This window comes from Ciconia boyciana, chromosome 2 (assembly GCF_034638445.1).
Source record: "Ciconia boyciana chromosome 2, ASM3463844v1, whole genome shotgun sequence".
In the NCBI taxonomy this organism is placed as follows: domain Eukaryota; kingdom Metazoa; phylum Chordata; class Aves; order Ciconiiformes; family Ciconiidae; genus Ciconia; species Ciconia boyciana.
This window is the reverse complement of record NC_132935.1, coordinates 140,009,054-140,025,192: the sequence shown is the minus strand read 5'-3', so window position 1 is coordinate 140,025,192 and position 16,139 is coordinate 140,009,054. Positions and strand designations below refer to the sequence as shown.

At 42.9% G+C, this 16,139-nt stretch overlaps 1 protein-coding gene across 4 annotated transcripts in view; it reads right to left on the bottom strand.

Moving 5' to 3' along the window:
• Positions 1 to 11,202: 11,202 nt before the first annotated feature.
• ICA1 (islet cell autoantigen 1) overlaps positions 11,203 to 16,139 on the bottom strand; it is a 75,749-nt gene continuing 70,812 nt past the window's right edge. For 3 of the 4 annotated variants that reach the window (XM_072851487.1, XM_072851485.1, XM_072851486.1), the window contains 2 exons: positions 14,226 to 14,321; positions 11,600 to 12,431 (listed from right to left, as the gene is read on the bottom strand). In XM_072851487.1, the coding sequence (XP_072707588.1) occupies positions 12,310 to 12,431; positions 14,226 to 14,321 (218 nt within the window). In that variant the 3' untranslated portion in view covers positions 11,600 to 12,309. Of the gene's footprint in view, positions 11,300 to 11,599; positions 12,432 to 14,225; positions 14,322 to 16,139 lie in introns of those variants that run through there. The other variant, XM_072851484.1, reaches the window with a different exon arrangement.

Here is a 16,139-nt window from a genome sequence, read left to right as displayed (position 1 = left end):
GGATGTACACGTACAGCCATTCCTAGTTGGTGCTTGGCTAAAGGAAGTTGTTCGATCAAAGATTGTCATGCAGTTAAAATATGTATATCTTGTCTCTGTTTGCATTAGTGTAACCGGTCCTGTAAAACTATCTAGTTCAGGAGAGACTGTAAAAGGCTGGAGAAGGCTCAGGGAAGAGTTATAGGAATGAGTGAGGCACTGGAAAAAACACACGGCAAGGTTTTGTAGGAGCTCAACATGTTTCACTTAACAGTTGAGGAGTGACTTAATTCCCGTTAGTAAATACCTACATAGGAAATACTTAGTAATGAGCTACCTAAATTTAACAGAGATGGAATACTAAACTTAAGCAGTAAGGAAATGAAGCTAGATGAATTCACACTGGAAATGTGGATTTATTTTAGCACTAAGGGTAATTAGGTACTGGGCCAACTTGCAAAGGTGGATTTTTTCAAGTGCTGATATGTTTACAATGAGATGATTTTACAAAGGATGTGCTCAAAGAAGATGTTTTTATAAGCCTTACTAACTCATGATTATTTGGGGCTTTTTACATTTCAGTTGACTTTAAAGAGGTAGGTTTTTGTAACTACCTTAAGCATTCTTGCCTCACTGAAAAAGTAGCATGCGACAATATTTTTAACTAGGGAATTAACACTTTTTTTTTTTAAACTGTCTGGAATAGCTCTTTGAAGATAATTTCTGGCTTCTGAAAATTTTTAGTTTGTTTCACACATGAATGAAGTCTCCAGTAAAGAAGAAGTGGTTGAGTAGCTTTATAGTTGTTTTGATTTCTGTTGTCTCCTCAATAACACTGTAATTTTTGAGAGATGGCAAGAAACTGGAGAGTAGGTAGTGTCTTTTTGGAGTGCAACAGGTCACAGAAATAATGTGTCACTCAAGTGGGGCTGATGGATAGGAAGATGCTGATCGAGAAGGTAGAGTGTTTCCTCAGTAAAGACCACATTGAAGGTAGAGCGAACATGCAAGATAAACTGACAATTCAGTTGACAACAAGAAAGAATAGCAATCAGATGAAGCTGGATAGAGAGATGACCCCTTTTTTAAGAAGAACTTGAAATTTTATCTCAGGTTGTAACAAGTTCTGATGTTAAATTGGCTGCCTTGAACTGTAGCCTGGAAGCTGAGATGCAGAGGAGCTGGAAGCCTGGGAGAAGAGGAAGTTGTGTAATCTCCCCCCCCCCCCCCGAATCAGCGACTGAGCTTGTTAATGAAGCACAATTAGGCTAATAACTGCGCCTGTAGAAAAATAAGTTCTAGTTTTTAATTTTTTTTTTAATTGTGTATGTGCATAGTGAAGTGTGTAGTTAAACTTTTTTCTAGAACTGTTGGTTGAGAAATAGGGCTTGCTCAGGGCAACGTATGTTTAGTAATACCTATGGTAATCTATTTCTTGTACCCTTATTTTTACTTCTCCAAATAAACTGTAAGTAAATAGCGTTATCTAAATCCAGACTGCGAGGCGTAGCAGTCATGTTAATTAATTCTGGGTGTCTAACTGCTTACTGCAGGAAGAGATGAGATCTGGGAGCTCTTGAGCTTTTTGTGGAAGGAGGTTCTTCCTCCAAGGAGGAGAAAGCTGAAAGAAACTAGACTCCCTGTTAAGGTTTGGTGCCAAAAGGCAGGGTGATGCAATTACTCCTTTCTGATTTCTATTTGGATAAGTCTTTCTAGTCCTGCCCTATCTCTGTGATACAGAGGTTTCTTGGGGAGTAAGCATCTCCCTTTACATAAGATTGGTGCTATCTTTGGGTTTGTTGCATAGGGAAGGAAAAACTCATTCTTGTGAAAAGTTAAAGTAAGGGGGTTGCCTTTGGAAATGAAACGTTTTTAGGAAATAGGGAAAAAAAAATGCTTGACTCTGCTTTTGTGATTCCTTTGGATTTTAATTCATTGTACCTCCTGAGAATGCTGAAAAACATACAGCATTTTGGTGTGTCAGTCGCTGAAAAAATAAGTTTCAGGTGTAGCCTTACATCTCTATGCCAGTACAGAGGTGGTACCATACTACAGGCTTTCACTGCGTGGTTTTATTTTGGATGGGGCACGTGCGTGTATTTTAAGGATTGCCACCTTATTCAGGGGCTCTTGTACCCAATGTCATTTCATGAACAATGGTGGACATGTTTTCTGTTCTAGTGAAGAATGCCAAGGAGGGAGTTTAGACACTTTTTGAATTCATTACCTAAGAAATCTGCTTCCCTCTAGGGAGGACTTTCTGTTCTGACCCAGTTCTGGAGGGGAATACTAAACCCTTGGGGGTGGGGAGGAGATGAGGATGGTGGTAGTAGGTCTCTCACTTTCTAAGCAATGGGAAAGCAAAGGCAGCCTAGGCCCTACCTGTACCTGATTGGAGAGTAACCTTGTATGTGCGTATTTGTATGTACAGGATGTTCTTTGGGTTAGGAAGATAGTGGATACCTTAATACTCCAGAGGAGCATTAGCCTAGATAAGTGTCATTCGTTCTCCAAATCAGGCCATCTATAGATTGCAGTCTCTTTGGTGGGATCCTACTGAAAGGCTGTTGAATGCAGCACTGTAGCATGATTTGGTTTTGTATCCAGTAAGTGAGAAAATATCTACTAGACTACACAACAAACTAGAAACTCAGGGGAAAAAAAACTTGTTTGGGAATCCTGTGAGTACTTCAGTGTGGGGCATCCCAGCAGCGTAGGGTCTTTGGAACTTGCGTAGGTGCCCTGTGGTGCCTGTGGAAATGCACTGAGGGAAACTAAATGTTTAAAGATTGATGTGCCTTCAGGATTAGGGACTGTTGCATAGAGTTGTAAGAATATTCTGGATGTGGAAAGTCCAATTTGTGGATCAAATTTGGTCCAAAATGTCATAATTGTCATAAATGTCAGCTGGAGCAGGTTCCTCAGGCAGTGTCCAGTTGGGTTTGGCATATCTCCAGGGACAGAGACTCCATGACCTCCCTGGGCAAGCTGTTCCAGTGTTTGACTACACTCACAGTAAAAAGAGTAATTTGGTATGTTTACGTGGAATTTCCTGCATTTCAGTTTGTGCCCATTGTCTCTGGGCACCACTGAGAAAAGTCTGGCTCCATCTTTTTTGACACCAATCCCCCTCTTCCCATTTCAGATATTGATCCACATGGATAAGATTCCCCCCTGAGCCTTCTACAGTGCTGAGTAGAGAGGAGGGATTCAGCTTGGAGCAGGTGATCCTTGAAAATCAACCAGGTCTCTTGGACTCCTTTCCAGGGCTGTATCCCATGGGATTTTTCCAAGCAGGTCCCTGAAGGAGCCAAAGTGTGCTCTCCTAAGTCCACGGTTGTGATCCTGCTTTTTGCTTTTCCCCTTTCCTCTCCAGATCCTAAACTTCGCTGTCTTGTGGTAACTTCGGCCAAGGCTGCGCCCAACCTTCACGTTCCTGACCAGTTGTTCTTTGTAGGTACGAGATCTAGCTGAGCATCTCCCCTCACCAGCTCCTTGACTGACTCTGTCAGGAAGTTATCAGGGTACTGCAGAAACCTCCTGGGCTGCTTGTCTCCTCCTGTGTTGTCCCTCCGGCAGATCTCAGGGTGGTTCAAGGCCCCCAGGGCACAGGGCCTGTGAATGTGAGGCGTCTTCCAGCTGTCTGAAGAAGGCCTCATCTACTCCCTTGTGATCAGGTGGTCTGTAGCAGACGCTCACCACAATGCTGCCCCTGTTGGTCTGCCCTCTAATCCTGACTCTCAGCTGGCTTACCACAGATCCCAAGGTCATCCCAAGGCATCCATGCCTTCCCAGTACTCTCCCACATAAAGCTACCTCTCCTCACCATCCTGGCCAGTCCTACCTGAAGAGCCCCTGTCCAGCCATGGCAGTGCTCCAGTTCTGTACGCTGTCCCACCACAGTTCCCTGATCCCAGTGAAGTCAGAGCCCTGCAACTGCATGCAGGCCTCTTAATTCCTCCTGTTTACTCCCCAGGCTGCGTGCGTTAGCTTGCAGCCCCTTCGGGGACCTCCTCGATCTCCCAGAAGTGCTGGGAGAGCTCCCCACAGTGCTGTTGTCTGGGCACTTTGCTTATTCGGGCTCACCTGGGGTGAGCCCCTATTTTGTTGATCTCTGAGGTCTGTCTTGACCACATCACCCTGCACCCTTTGTTTGCCAAACCGTTGTCACTTGATCATGGGTCTGTGGGCCGGAGAGGCCTTGGCAGTCTCTCATAACATCCCAGATCCAAGTCCCCAGCGAGCTGCAGGCCTCCCCAGATGAGAGGTCGGGTTGGCAGCAGGGAGCTGCCAGCTGCTGTCAGTCGCTGCTGCCTCCTGGTATGGCTGCACGGCTCAGGCTTGGCAGGTGCAGGGGCTTTGTGGGACACAGCTCCCAGGCCCCTGCCTGCTCCCCGGGCACTGGCACTGTTCTGGAGATGCTGATCTGCAGGTGGAGCAGGAGCTGTCCTCCTGGTGCCAGAAGTGACCAGCTTCCAGCCTTTGCCATCGTGGGAGTCTCTGCTTCCCAACCCGATAAGCACAGGCTCTGCCTGCCCCTCCTGCGTGGCAGGCTCCTTTCTGCCGTCTTTGATGGCCGGGAGAGGTTTCCTCCTTCTCACTGCAAACCAAGAGGATGTGACCTGGCCTCCTGCAGCCTTTGGGACCTAAGGCAGGCAGCATCACGGTGGTGTTTCAGCTCTGGCAGCAAGCTGGGGACAGGAACCGTCATGAGCCCGTGAGTCACGGTAAGACTGGCCCCGAGCTACTTGACGCTGTCGTGGGTCAGGCTTCTTTTTTTTTTTTTAATATGCCCTGGGGCAGAAACTTAGGCACCTTGACAGAGATTTTGTCCATGCTGATGGTGTGTACATTGGATTAAGTCTTCCCTGCGGAGAGGCACTTGCTTCATTTTGGCAGTCCTCCCTGTGGAAAGGAACTTGTTTTGTTTCAGCGATGCTACACAACAGGAGGACTTATTTCGGAGCCATAAAAGCATTTTCCTGTATCTTAAAACACTTTCCTTTTTTCACTTGGATTTCAGCCATCAAAGAAAACAACACTATGTACCTCAACCTCAATTAAGCCCCTCCATTAGATACTTCACGTGTTTACGGGGAATGGAGAGGGAACCCAAACCACTTACAGGCAGGCTGTACTGTTCATTAAAAACCACCCCAGCACAGACAGTTCAATCTGCTCCTGCAAATCTCAAGTAGGAAAATGACCCATTATGGATTTTTAGTGTTTTCCAATTGCATTTAACGTTTCCTAACAGGATGGGCTGTTAAAAATGGGTGGGGGCAAGAGGAGGGGCTTGAAGCAGTGTCAGTGCAGGCTTTCTTCCTGAATGCCTCTCTTTGCTTTTTAGTCTTGTTTCCTTTTCTACTTTGTTTTGGCAATGTTCCCATGACTTAAACTGCAAGCTGTGAGATGGACCTGCGCTCTCTGAGGTCCATCCAGCCTTTGAAGCACAGCAATATTAACTAATGTATGTGGCAAAGGCTGGTGAAGCCAAGAGCTTTCCTACCTCCAAGGAGACCCAGATCACTTCCCTTAAAAATGAAAGGAAAAGCTGCAAAGTGCTCAGTGTGGGAGGGGGAGGGGAGGTTAAGGGTGGACAAAAGGAAGATTCGTTTAAGGCTTTTTGTGACTATTATTTCCCTACATGAAGAGCAGTAACAGCTGTGTGTAGCCTGCAGGTAAGCTTGGCTGTGGTTTGGTGACAAGTAGAGGTGACCACAGGCCCTCCCCAAGGGCTCTGGCAGCCCTGCTGCCAGCGTCTTCCTGTTGTGCAGGCTTGCGTGCCTGTGTGACCTCTGCTGCCTCAAACATTTTTTTTTCTTTCCTTTTTTTTTTTTGGCCAAGTTTTCAGCCAGATCAGTGCCATTACAGGCTCTTCTTTCAGTTGGAAAGGGCTTGCTAGGACACCATGGGGTGGTGGCCCACATTTAGATGGGTTTGGGATGCTCATGGACCTGAGCACTGAGCAGGCTTCTGTGACTTAACAGCACAGGCTGGCGTTTTGGGGGAAAAGCCTTGAATTGCTCATGTGCCTCTGGCTCCTTTGCAGCCCTGGCTGTTGTCACCAAATGCAGGGACAACCTCGCAGATGGGTTAGATGGGCCCAAGACCCAGCTGAACCGTAGATCTGAAAAATCCCTCCAGGGCTTGTCTCATTCTTCAGAATCTCTGTTGGCTTCTAAAAATCAAATCAAACTACCGCCCTGCCATGGTGAGCATCGCTCTCTGTTGTCAGACTTCGGTGTTCTGAAGCTCTGGTACTCAAGTTCAAGGCAGAGATGATCATGGAAGACCACACGCACTGCCTAAACAGTCCAGGAAAATATGCAGCTGTAACAGCAAAGCAGTTACTTCCGTGGCCTGTGATTTTGATTTCTGTATTTTATGTGTCAAGGGTTTATTCTGAGGATTGTACTTGGAAAAATAGTAGGCATTTGGTTTTTTTTCCTTGTCGGATCCTGCTCCTGTTACACTCAGCATGCTTGTTTCCTGCAGCCAGCTGTTTACCCACCCACCTAAGTGGAGACAGGGTGGATGATTTCATTGTGTAGCGCTTTTAATTCCCCCCCCCCCCCCCAGCCTGTTGATGACGCATATGGCTCCCAGCACCTGTCCTGGGGCCTTTCCTATTGCCATAATAGCTATGGAAGTCCAAAATAAAAGAAACACCCTACAGAGTAGGTTTCTGGGCTAGATGAAAGACTTTTGTTTAAAGAGAAGGCTGGCTGTAACTTCTTTAACAGCTTAGGTAGATCTGCAGTCGCTGCTAAAATCCCTTATCTACTTTTTTTCCTCCTTTTTTTTTAGTATTCATTACCTATAAAGATTCCAACAGCAACCAGTGTAAATAGCTGGCAGGTAGAATGAGCCAGACCTTTACCTCCAAGCTACAGCATGCTTCTCTTTTTAATTCCAATTTTGTAATTTTTTTGAAAGCAGCCAAAACTTCATACAAAACTTCATACCCTTCCACTGTGAATTAATTACAAGGTTGGGCACATCAAGCTTTTGCTATGGTACAACAGAGTTAAAAGTTGATGCTGTTGATGGGAGTTGCATGCTCCTCCCTCGTGAATGGCAGCCTCCTCACTTCAGCATAGACTCATGGACTGGTTTGGGTCAGAAGGGACCTCTAAAGACCATCTAAGTCCAACCCTCCCCCCCCCCCCCCCGCCATGGACATCTTTCACTAGATCAGGCTGTCAAAGCCTCATCCAACCTGACATTGAACACTTCCAACAATAGGGCATTTGCAACTTCCCTGGGCAACCAATTTCAGTGTCTCACCACCCTCACTGTAAAAAATTTCTACCCTACCCTCTTTCAGTTCAAAACTGTTGCCCCTTGTCCTCAGGCCCTGGTAAAAATTCTGTCTTTCTTATACACCCCCTTTGTATATTGAAAGGCTGCAATAAGGTGTCCCCAGAGCCTTCTCTTCTCCAGGCTGAGCAACCCCAACACTCTCAGCCTTTCTTCATCACAGAGGTGTTCCAGCCCTCTGACCATTTTCGTGGCTCTCCTCTGGACCTGCTCCAGCAGTTCTAACATGGTGGGTGGGCTCCTGTGCAGGCAAATACCTTGTGTTACTTAAAGGGAAGATTATACTGGTTTCTAATTAGTCAATGAGGGGAAAAGTCAATTTTATGCTCAGGAGAGCACTGTTAATGAACATCTGGGTAAGGGGCTGATTGACTGCAAAGCCAGTCTGCCTTGGGGCTGGAGGCCCTGATAGTTACCCAAGGCAAAACTTGCTGAACCTGTAGGGCTTGTTTGGCCATGGTACCCTTCCTTACTGTCACTGGAGCATCTCTGTGTGTGTGCGCACACGGTATTGGCCTCACTCGTTATGCGGCATCGCAGCCGGGCTGTGCGTGCTAAGCACATGCCGAAGGAGGCCGGCAGCCCCCACGGTGGGAAGCAGCTTGTTTGTAGCTAGTTTGCCAATGCAGTGCTAGACTGTCTCAGCACTTCTGCTTCCCGGCTGAGGCAAACCCTTTGCTGCTTGGCTGTTGGCAAGCCTAGTTGTTGCTCTGCTTCCTGCCTTCCCATATGGTGGCTTGTTTAAAAATAAGACATTTACAAGGAGCAGAAATTGTAAAAGTAGGCTACGCAGAGGGAGATTTACAGTAAATGTTAGATGAAGTAGTGTGCCTCGGTTGCAGCGAAGGCTCAACTTCAGGCTGGTTACACACCCATAGTGGTAAAAACGTAGAAATATGCTGGGTCTCTGCCTGGCCATGGCTTCCTGTGGCAGAAGTTCAACTCCTGCAACTATTCCTCACTGATGAGGTGAGCCAGAGTGGCTGCAGGCTGCCCAGCTTGCAGCTCAGCAGGGCCTCCCTATGCTGCCCAGCTCCTCCTTGCCGACCTGCCCCAGTGCTTCTCATCCAGGGAGGAGAAAGCAGATGGGTACTGGACCGAGTGGGAGGAAGCAGCAAGTGCATGCTGGGCAGAAGAGAAGGGAGCTTGAAAAAGTGCGGAGGGACCCAACATGGGCAGCTGCACCTTTACCATGTCAATGTCTTGCTGCTACTCTGAGTAATCGTCTTTGGGAACTGCACTGAGAGAAGACAGGACCTTCCAGCTCTTCTTCCTTTGCCCTGGGGCTGTTTCACCCCACATGCTCTCAGCAGCAAGCATGGACAGCACAACCACCATTCGTTCCCCAGTGGTGCTCATCCAGTATCCCCTGGCACCTGCAGTGGGAGTTGATGGTAGATGGCAAATGGTAGTGGCAGACTCCAGGAAAACTCAGCACCTGGGTGCTGTGTCCTCATGTCAACCTCCTGCTCTCCTGTGACTTTCTAGGCTTAGATTCTGGAGCGGTCAGGGCTTGTAGGCCTGCTGCAATTCCCACTTGGAGCAAAGCTGCTGCTGGTGCTGCTTCTCCACTCACAGTCACCTTGTTGCTTAGGTGGTCTGTTTTTTCTAGCACATGCAGCCCCTAACATTTGAAGGGCACCCATTTAGAAAAGGGTGTGTGGGGAAGGCAGGTGGCTGCTTGTGGCCAAGTGGTCCTGCTTTGAAGTACATCAATGTCATGCCCATGCAATATTGGATATGGAAACAGCAGAAGGGAACAAAGTCAGTCATATTCTACTATGTTGGAAGTAAATTCTGATCACTTAAGAAGGCCAGAAAAGTTACTTGAAAAAGTTACTTGTTAGTTTTCTCCATGAGCTGTTCAGTTCCCAAGGCACACACTGCAATTCCCCTGAAGCAGCTGTTCTTAGATTTGTAGAAATCTCGACTCACCAAAATCAATTACATCAACTTTAATAAAGTTCCTGATAAAGACAGTTAATCAATTACCCCTGTTTTCATCTGCCATAGGGGTTCTGCAGCTGTTTTTATTTTAAAACAATCCACTACTAAACCAGAATATGCAACTGGAATGAAGCATATTAAATCAAGATGAACATTATGTGTGTAGAACAATCAATCTGTAATTTTACCCGGATGATGAACTACCCTGTTGTCCCAACTACTGCTGAGCCTGTACGCACATCACAGAAAATCCTCTCACAATGGCACTGGGGCTTGGAGTTACTCTGCAGCCCAGGCTGCAGAGAAGTGCATGCCATACCCTTCACTAGTAGTAGGGAACTATTGTTTGTAACTCTGTAATTAAGATTTTTCCCTGAAAAATGCCTATTTGCAGGATCTTAGCTTTCTTGCTCTAGTTTTCAATTTCAATAAATGTTCTTGATAATAATACATTGCACATAGGGATTTCGATTGCTTTTCTTTAAGCAAAATTAATTATATTTTAAATACCTCTGGCTCCTTTTTTTCATTTGAAAGTGTGAAAAAAATTGCATAGGCTTAAGACTAAGAATTCAAAGCTAATGTTAATTTCAAAAATTACATATTACAAGAAATTAATGCATAATATGAACTAATTGGTATTGCAGTTTGGGGGGGGAACCCCTGCAGTCATGGTTTCTCGTGTGTAAAAGGGATGATCATTCAGATGGTTTTTCCACCTAAAAACATGATGAGGATTCAGAACATCTTTAGCTGAAATTGTGCAATGCCAGTAATTGTCCCAATCAAGACAGGAGATTTTTTTTTTTTAAATCTTGGAAGTCTAGAATTTGTGAAATAAAAACCGAACACAGACATTTTTCTGAGTCGTAAAGAACAGTTAATTAGCTGTTTTGAAGTCAATACAGCCTCCTGTTTGCTTTTAGCCTAACTGCTTCAGCTACTAAAAATGCTAGAGTGGATTGTCCACAAGTGCTTTAGCAACTATCAAGACAAACATAATCCAGAGCAAGTTTAGCAACCACAGCCTTGCTTAAAGTTGCAAGAATCTGTTTAATTATTTCAGTGGTAACCAAGCTGGGCTGAAAAGCAGCCTGTCTATCCCTGGAACTCCTAATGTTTTTGGCATTGCAAATAATTACAATTTGAGATGAAGAGGATTTTGGGCAAACATCCTGCGTTATGAGTGAAAACTAGCACTCGTAAGTGAAAGTGCACCTCAGCATAAACCTTAGGTATTTCCCAGTTAATCCACTTTGTAGATGCCTTATTTACTGCCAGAGACTGCAGCCCAAAGTCAGGAGTTTAGGCTCCCCCCCAATGCTCAAGAAAGATATGTCTCAGAAAAGACAGCTTATTGAGCTAGGAGCTGCCAGTACCAAAAAGTAGGAAATACTGTGGAAGGAATCAAGTTTTATCTTTAGAAACAGTTAGGAACCTACATCAGCTTCCATGTCTTAATTACCAGCCTCAGTGCTGGGGATCAGGGTGGGCTGGGTACTGCACAAAGAGAAGACCAGACCATCTTTTCCCATCATACATGAAAATATACTGCTAAACATCTGAAGAACTTATCTGGCAAAAAACTGAAGTACCTTGAGACTTCCAGGCTATGGGGTGGGATTTTGAACACTACAGTTTTGGACAGAGGTACTAAAAACTCACTGAGGATTCAGCCACATGAACTCCAGTCAGTCCAACCTCCCCATCCACTGATAGCACATAGCTTTTTAGCTAGGAGGGATCAAATGATGTTCTCCTGCATTTGAGAAGAAGCAGGTCAGTTCCGTTAACTTCTGTATTTAATATAGTTATTTTCAGGTTTCCAATGCAGGTACTTAGTTATTTAATAGACCATGAGGCAAGGATTAACTAACTGAGTGTACAGTTAACTGGTAGTGAAAAACCACCAATGTAAAAGGAAAATTAACTGAATTATAAAGGGCCAAATACAATAAATTGCAAAGCAGGTCTTATACAGTACATAGAGCAAATATGCTGAACTTACGACCTTAAGCAGCTGCTGACACATCCTTTTTATCTTCCTTTGCTGTAAAAGGAGAGCAGGGAGGCAAAGGGACACTAAGTGAGTTCAAATTTTTTTACTGTCCTACTGGATTATTATTCAGAAACAGCATGAGGTAATGATATGGATTATTAGGTACTGTCTAAAACCTGGTTATATGTTTTATCTTCAGATGCTTGTTACGTACCAATTGAAGAGCACACCAGCATTCCACTGGGAAGAAAAGGTCTTTTTTGTCAAAATCATTTTATTAAAGAGTTAAATGTCACAACAAGCTGAAAATAACACATGCTTCAAAATAAATTGGATGAAAAATACTCCAAACAGAAATATGAATGTTTTGAAGGCATGGTAAAACATCAGTTGCAAGAAACTTCTGCCAACAGGTGCAAACTCTGTTGGTGCAATGGAGAAAAACCTCAGAAAAGAAGCCTGCTGGGCATGACTTCTGTTTATGTAGTGCAGTTTGTCTAATAAGTTAAATCAGAAAGGGCACAATTTCCATGGCTGCACAGACCCAAATGTATTTCTTCAATAATTAGCCCCAGCACAGTTTTTTCACTGTGAGTACTAACAAAACAAATTTAGTTGACATCTTAACACAGCAGTAATATATATATTATATACATGATAAATGTCTGATTCATGCAGCCTCCTCAGTTACATGATTTTTTTTTATTTACTCAAGAAACATTATAAAAAAATAGGTTTGCAATTTGTATTTCACTCCAGTGTTAGCTCCGCATCACCTCAGGCAAAGACAGTGTTTTAGCAGATAACCTAATTTGGCAAGAAATCTGCCCTAATTCTTAACCTCATTTTTGTAAATCCACATAGAAAATAAATGCGAACTCTTTATACAAAACAAGAGCAAATAACTGTACCTATATAAAAGGGGATTCATTCCCTTTAGTTTTATTATCATGGCACATACTTTATAGTTTCACAACAGCATACTAATTTTCATTTAGTTTTTTTAAACCCCAAAATAGTGTTGATGAATGGAGGAATGTGAGTTACCATAGGCAGCTGGCTCATGCATTAAGCAATTCATGTTCTTTATCAGTTTTCCCAACAGCATCAGGATTGGATAATGGGTCAAGGTCAGCAAAGAGACTGAACCAGGCAGTCAAGTCTTTAGGATTCCTTGTAGGTTCTAGAAAAAAAACAAACCAAAACAAAATGAAAAGAAAAAAAAGAAAAATACAGACTTGTCAGCTATTTTAAAACAAAACTGACAATGTTTGACTGAGGTCAAACACCATGCTATTGTTTAATTTATTACTAAGGGCACTTCTGACAAGAAAATCCGAACAAACGATGGCATTTTAAAACACTACCTTTAACAGAATATGGAACTTTAGTAAGAATAAATGTTTTACATCTGTCTGCTTGTGTATTTTATATGGCTCCTGCCATGATAAGTACAGGAACATGTTAATTAAAAATAGAAACAATCTTGCTCTGTCTAGCTTTGTTTCATGAAAGGTATTTTATTTGTGTGTGCACCTGCATGCCTGCAAAAAAGTAAAAGGAAAGCAAAGGCAAATTTTACTTTCAACGTCTCTTACAGGACTAAATTCCTTCGCCTAAATCCAGTTCATGTGACTGTTCTGTCCTCCCTGTATACGACCACACAAGGTCATTCCTCATTTGGAATGAAGTTTTAATGGGAAGGTATTGGCTGGAGAGAGAGGGGGTATGTTCGATAGCCAGTTCCAAGTACAGCTTCTAGTATTACTGTGTATTTTTTGATGAATATAAAAAAATGTGATCCAGGAATATGTTCCAACAGCAGCTGGACTATTGCATCTATGTGTCTATATTGACATACAGATTTCACAGAGGTCTCGTACTTTATCTTATTCTAACAGGGCAGACGTTCAGGTTAAAGCGGTGACAACTTTGGCTGCTATAAAGAAGGTACATCACCACTTGCTTTGTTTTTTGTGACCCTATGCTTAACATGTATTATACTGATAGTGAAATAAGATGTGCTCTTCCACTCAGAGAGATAATGTCGCATGAAAGCATTCTTTGTGACACAAGGCATTTACAGACAAAATAGACCTGGCATGACTTTCATCTTGGTGTCTGCAAGGCTGGAGTATCTGCCATGTTCATAAACAAAGTAGCTGAAGGCTGTTCCTTTTCCTGGTGAAGGTAATGTGGCTGTGGTATCATACTCATTTCCAAAACAGTTTCCAAAACACCTTAATCCTCTTTTTTTCTGCTGAGCTGAAAAATGTCAGTCTTTTAATCCCGGGAGGCAGGGGAAGGAATACACATCTCTCCTTTCTTCTGCACTGAACATCTTTGACGTAGCTTCTGATCAAACGTGAATGCACAGAATAGGCTACAAACTGGCAATAAGGATTCAACATATTTCTGGTTCACTTATCCAGAAAACCCTAGTCAAAACCAGCAGGGCTTTGTCTCAGTAGATGGCAGGACTATGCACTCTTGGCTCAGTTGCAAGAAGTGAATCAAGTTTCAAACAGATTATCGCTAATATGATGTATGTTACCAACAAAATTTGCAATTAGGGCTCTTCTGCCTTATCAGTAGCCTGTATTTTAGCCACAATGTCCTCCTAGAGCTTCAAAACACTGTTTAGTTTAGACAAAGTACATGCAGATGCTATTCTATGTGACTCAAAATTAAAGTAGCGAAAGAAACTGTAGTTTCAACTCACTCATTATATAGTGAATTACTCTTTTGACATACAACTAGCACTGAAGCCTACCAAAAAATACACATACACACACACACCATACACATAATCAACACTGAAACAGAGTAATTCATTAGTGAGCACAAAATTCTTGACATGTAACTACTACAAAAATCGGTTTTATGATGATAGAGTAACTGAGAAGACTGGAAAGATACAAAAGTCACAGCTAAAAAGGAAAAGCAAAGTAACTGAAAAAATACATGACTGTATCACCTTTCACAGGTGTCTTGTTAGCATTCACATTCAGGCTGTTTGGTTTCTGTGCTGGCTGTGGTATAGACGGTAGACTCACACTGTTAGCTGCCCATCCTAAAATTCAATAATACAGCAGCATTAGCGTGAAGAATTACTTTGTTAACTCCGACAACCCATTGTCTGACAGCACAATGCGCACGTCAGACGACAGAGCAGAATATTATGTTTATGGCTGTTCGTATCTTTCCTCCCACACAAGAAATCAGCAGTCAGATGCTGCAGACAAGCAACGACCTTGAGAAGAGAATATCTGTGGGTCAGTTTCATCATCTCCAGATTCAGGCAACTGTACTCTTTTCAAACCTTTAACCTGGCTAAAAAAGATTTTTTCTTGTTTCTTTTATCCAATCACAGTTAATACCTGTTCACAGAAAGGCCAGTACAGTAATCAATTCAAGCATAGCTGCAGGGAGAAGAATTATCACTTACATTTGGGCAAAAATATCTCACATACTAAACATTTTTCCCACCTTTCTTTACTTTTACAGTTCCAAAGACTTTCATTTCAGCAACTATTCCAGAAAAAAACATATTTACAGACCCTAGATTTTTTAGTTAATTTTGAAATTATTAATTCTGAAAAAATAATTTCTTGCAAAACACTTTGAAGAATTAAATTCAAGATGCACTACTTTGAGTTAACTTAAAACTAGGTTTTAATGGAGTATTTTTTTTGTTCTTCATTTGGAAGGATCTTCTCAGCAGGGAGAGAGTAACTATGCAGGAAAAAGTGAAACTGGGTATTCACAATTTTTTGTTCTTACATGCATATTCCATAGCCACAAAAGGGTAATGATAAATACAGTTAATGAGGCCAGATGAGCTAGGCTGGCAAAATGAACTAGTGGTGGCATACCACGGAAACATATTAGGAAAAAACGGAGCATTTTTGTCCGTGGCTTAAGATATTTAAATTCTTATGCTTTATCACATTTAGAGGACTGGAGGTCGTATTTCTAATTTCAATATCATCTCCTTTAAGTGCGGCCTGATCAATTATCCATCCGTCTCAGGGATCTAGTATATCTAATTGTGTAGCATCACAAACAGGATATTCCTCTGTGCACGCAGCCAGCATTTCCTTTTTCAGTCTCTTTTTTCTACAAGTTCATGCTCTCACATCCATTTCTACTCTCTTTGTCTTTCCTCCCCTTACTTTCTCCTCCTTTGAGACCCCTGTCAGATATTGGTACCCAGCATCCTGACAGTTACTGTAACAGCCACCTAAGTCACATAAACCCTTCCTCTCTCTAACAGATTATTCTCATCACTCTCTGATCTCACCTTGATTATAAAAGGTCTAAAGCCCTATCTATGTTATTAAAAGGAGGCAAGAAGAGTGTTTCTATAAAGTCACATGAATTAGGAAGGAAATTTAAAGCCACAAACACATCCTCTGTATCTCTAAGGAAACAAACCAAAAACTTCTTCAAAATCTGGATGCAGAGTGCTCACATATATTTGTTCTAGGCAAAGGTGATAAAGTCTTATGAGCTAGCCTGTGCCCCCTGAAAATGAGATTTGAGTTTAATCTTTCAAATAAGCAAATTTGAATCACAAATAATGAAAAGTATGGCATTAACACTTCAGAATGACCTACTTTTCCAGGCATTTTCTCTGCTTGTGTTACAAAAGAGAATGGCAGAGGACATTACACACCACTACAGGAAACTGTAATGCTTTTGTTTGTTTGGAGATGTATTGCGAGAAAGTGTTTTAACATGTCAATGGATGGCAATGGATAAATTGAGCGGCTTAAGCAAATAGGTCCAAATCCTAATTTCGTAGAAATGAATGGGAGTGCTGCCTGGAAACTTTCTGTGCAAGTCCCAGTGACTTCAGTGAGATCAGGAGTTGGCTCCCTGAGACCTC